Source organism: Mastomys coucha, unplaced genomic scaffold (assembly GCF_008632895.1).
Source record: "Mastomys coucha isolate ucsf_1 unplaced genomic scaffold, UCSF_Mcou_1 pScaffold23, whole genome shotgun sequence".
NCBI lineage: Eukaryota > Metazoa > Chordata > Mammalia > Rodentia > Muridae > Mastomys > Mastomys coucha.
Window position 1 is genome coordinate 15,434,865 of NW_022196906.1, and position 3,097 is coordinate 15,437,961.

A 3,097-nucleotide genomic window follows, 5' to 3' on the forward strand; every position below is an offset into this window, starting at 1 on the left:
CTTCACCATGATCTCCACTCGGCTGTGGGAGAATTTCTCAATGACTGACTCGATCCAGATCAGGGGTTTGACCTGGGTGCTAAGCCGGTAGGACATGAGTTCAAAGTCCCCATCCGGGGGTATGAAGGAGATGGTGCGGTCATTGTCAAAGCGTGAAAGCCTTACACACTGGTGGAATTTCACATCTTCCAGTTCCACAGACTTGTTCTTGCTGCCTGAAACTCGGAGTGGAGCAAGAAAAGTGATCCTGGAGCTGGGGGGACTCTGCCCCACCACCCCCACTGGCCACTACCTTCTCTGGATTTGCAGAAAAGATAGCCTGGGCTGAGTGGGAAGATGAAACACGAGCCTGGGGGTCTGCATCCCGACCCTAAGCTTCTGCTCTCTATATTCCTTTCATTGGATTTGAAGTTTATTTTCCTAAAACTTTTAGTACAATTTTTGTTTATCTCTTTTCTAAAACAGTCTCTGACATAGTCTTGGCTGTCCAAGAATTCCATGCATAGACATGGCTGGTTTCCCACTCACAGAAATCTACTTGTCACTGGGAGCTACCACACCTAGCATGAATTTTAGTATTTTTAATTAGATGAATATTTGTGTGTTTGGGTGATTTTATATGCACGCGCATGCTGGTGCCCACAGAGATGTTGTCAGATCTCTTGGAGCTAAGGTTGTAAATGGTTGTGAGACACTTGCTATAGGTGCTGGGAACTGAACTTGGCAGACCAAGAAATGCACTGAACCACTGTGCGGCGTTTCTAGGCCCTAATTTCCCCTCTGTGTGCATGTGTACACTGTAAGCATATTTGTGTGTACATATGGAATATACAGGTTCATATGTTCATTCACGTGTAAACTAGAGGTTAACCAGTGCCTAACTTCTCTAGATTATGACATTATTTATTTACTTGGTAGGTGGGGCATGGTTGTACAATGTCTTTGGTCAGCTCTCTCTTTCTGCCATGTGAGTTCTGGGGATTGAACTCGGATGGTTAGGCTTGCTGGCAAGTTTGCAGATGCTAAGACATGCCCTTTTCTTTTGAACACATTGCTGTGATAAGTCTGATGTGCTGTGCCCTCCAATCTAGCTAGCCTGTGAGCTTCTGGGAGTTTCTTCTGTCTCTGCCTCCACTAAGCACAGGAGTGCTGAGACGTCATGAAAAGATAGCTCAGTGGTTTAGCACTGGCTACTCTTCTAGAGGATTTAGGTTCAGTTCCCAGCAACTATATGGGAGTTGACAACTATCTATAACTCCATCCCAAGGTATCTGACACCTTCTTCTGGCTTCTGTGGCACTATGCATACGTGGTGCAAGTGTATACATTCAGGCAAAATGCATACACATAATAAATAAGTAAATAAATAAACAAATGGCAATAAGAAGGAAGTGCTAAAGTCTTAGACACATACCAGCACACATGCTTTCCAATGTGGTCAGGGATCTCACTCAGGCCACTGTGCTTGTGAGCCAAGTGATTTTCCTGTAAGCCTTCTCTCTGGCCTTGTGTCTTATCCTTTGATACAAGGTGTCTCATATAACCAGAGCTCATCAACTGGCTAGCCTGGCTGGACAGAACATTCTGGGGCTCACCTGCCTCACTCCCCTAGTGCCACACTTACAGATAAACACAACCATGCCTAGCTTTTGTATTTGATTTGATTTGTTTGGGGGGATAGGTTTTCACTATGTAATTTTGGCTGTCCTTGAACTTGCTATGCAACCAGGCTAGCCTCAATCTCACAGAGATCCACCTGCTCTGCCTCCTATGTACAGGGATTAAAGGGGCATGAAACCCCAGTGGACCCATGTCTGCTTTTTATGTGTTCTGGACATCTGAACTCAGGGCTTCATGCTGGTGTGCAAGTACTTTACTGTGTGAGTCCTGTCTTCTGTTCCTTTTCACTTCATTTCTGTTTGCATGGGTCCTGCTTCTGTTTCCTGTGATTTGGTGTGATCTTTTCAGACAAGAGAGGATATAGCCCACAATGACCTCAAACTCACTGAGCTAAAGATGACCTTGAACTCCTGATTCTACCTCCCAAGTGATGGGATTACCCACATTAGCACTATGTTTGCCCCCCTCCCCCACCTGGTTTTTGTTTATTTGGTTTTATTCATTCTGTGTGTGTGTGTGTGTGTGTGTGTGTGTATACATTTGTATATATGTACACATGTGCTCACAGACATTACAGGACAATCTTAGGTGTCTTTCCTAGCTGTCATACACCCTGTTTTTGTTTGCTTTTGTTTTGCCCCAGATAGCATTTCCCCTTTGGCCTGGAACTTGCTGGTTGGACTGGACCAGCCCCCTAGGAATTCCATTTGCCTCTGCCCCTTCTCATAAAGCTCCCACTAACCTAAGGAGATGACCTTGAACTCCTAACCCTTCTGCCTCAGCCTCCAGAGTGCTGAGACGACAAGCAGGGATCCCTATGCCAGTCTCTGTGAGATGTTTAAATATTATTAACTGTCCCCTCACCCCACTAGAATGTCAAGGCCAGAAATGGGCTTGGTCTGCAGCTAGCTCATTAACAAAGAAAGCAATGGTCAGGTGAACTTTGCCACTGACACACAATCATGGGAGAGCAGGTGAACATTTATCTCAGAACCGGCGGCTGTCTAGGAGGCCCCTGGTTGCTTCCTAGCCTATTCCCAGGAAGAGGTCCCCCTGCCCCCAATCTTACGGCCAGTAAGCTCAAAGAGCACTCGGTCATTGAGGCCCAGCCGCAACTCTGGCATCCCAGACAGAAACACCTTCAGCTTGATGGTGCCCACAATCTCGCTGAGCAAGACACTCCCATTAGCATTCACCAGAAGGTTAACAGACTCTATGACATCAATGAAGACCTCATTCTTTTTGTACTTGATGCCCATCGGAGTGCCACGACACAGCATTGGTGACCGTAGGTGGTACGCGAGACTTCCCTGTCTCCAACTTGTTGCCCTGTTGTGTGATGTACTCCTGCAGGATCTTGCTGTCCGTGGTCTGCGGAAAGCCGAAGTCCATCAGCTCGTCCAGCAACTCGTACACGATGACGAAGTTGTCCCGGATGCTCTCCTCCTCCAGCTCCTTAAAGTACTCGCAGAAGACC

At 46.7% G+C, this 3,097-nt stretch overlaps 1 protein-coding gene across 1 annotated transcript in view; it reads right to left on the reverse strand.

The window, feature by feature from the left end:
• The window catches only part of Ap1m2 (adaptor related protein complex 1 subunit mu 2), a 16,686-nt gene that overhangs the window by 7,872 nt on the left and 5,717 nt on the right, over positions 1-3,097 (reverse strand). The window contains 3 exon segments of the mRNA XM_031345342.1: positions 3-215; positions 2,690-2,876; positions 2,878-3,097. Of these exon segments, the coding sequence (XP_031201202.1) occupies positions 3-215; positions 2,690-2,876; positions 2,878-3,097 (620 nt within the window).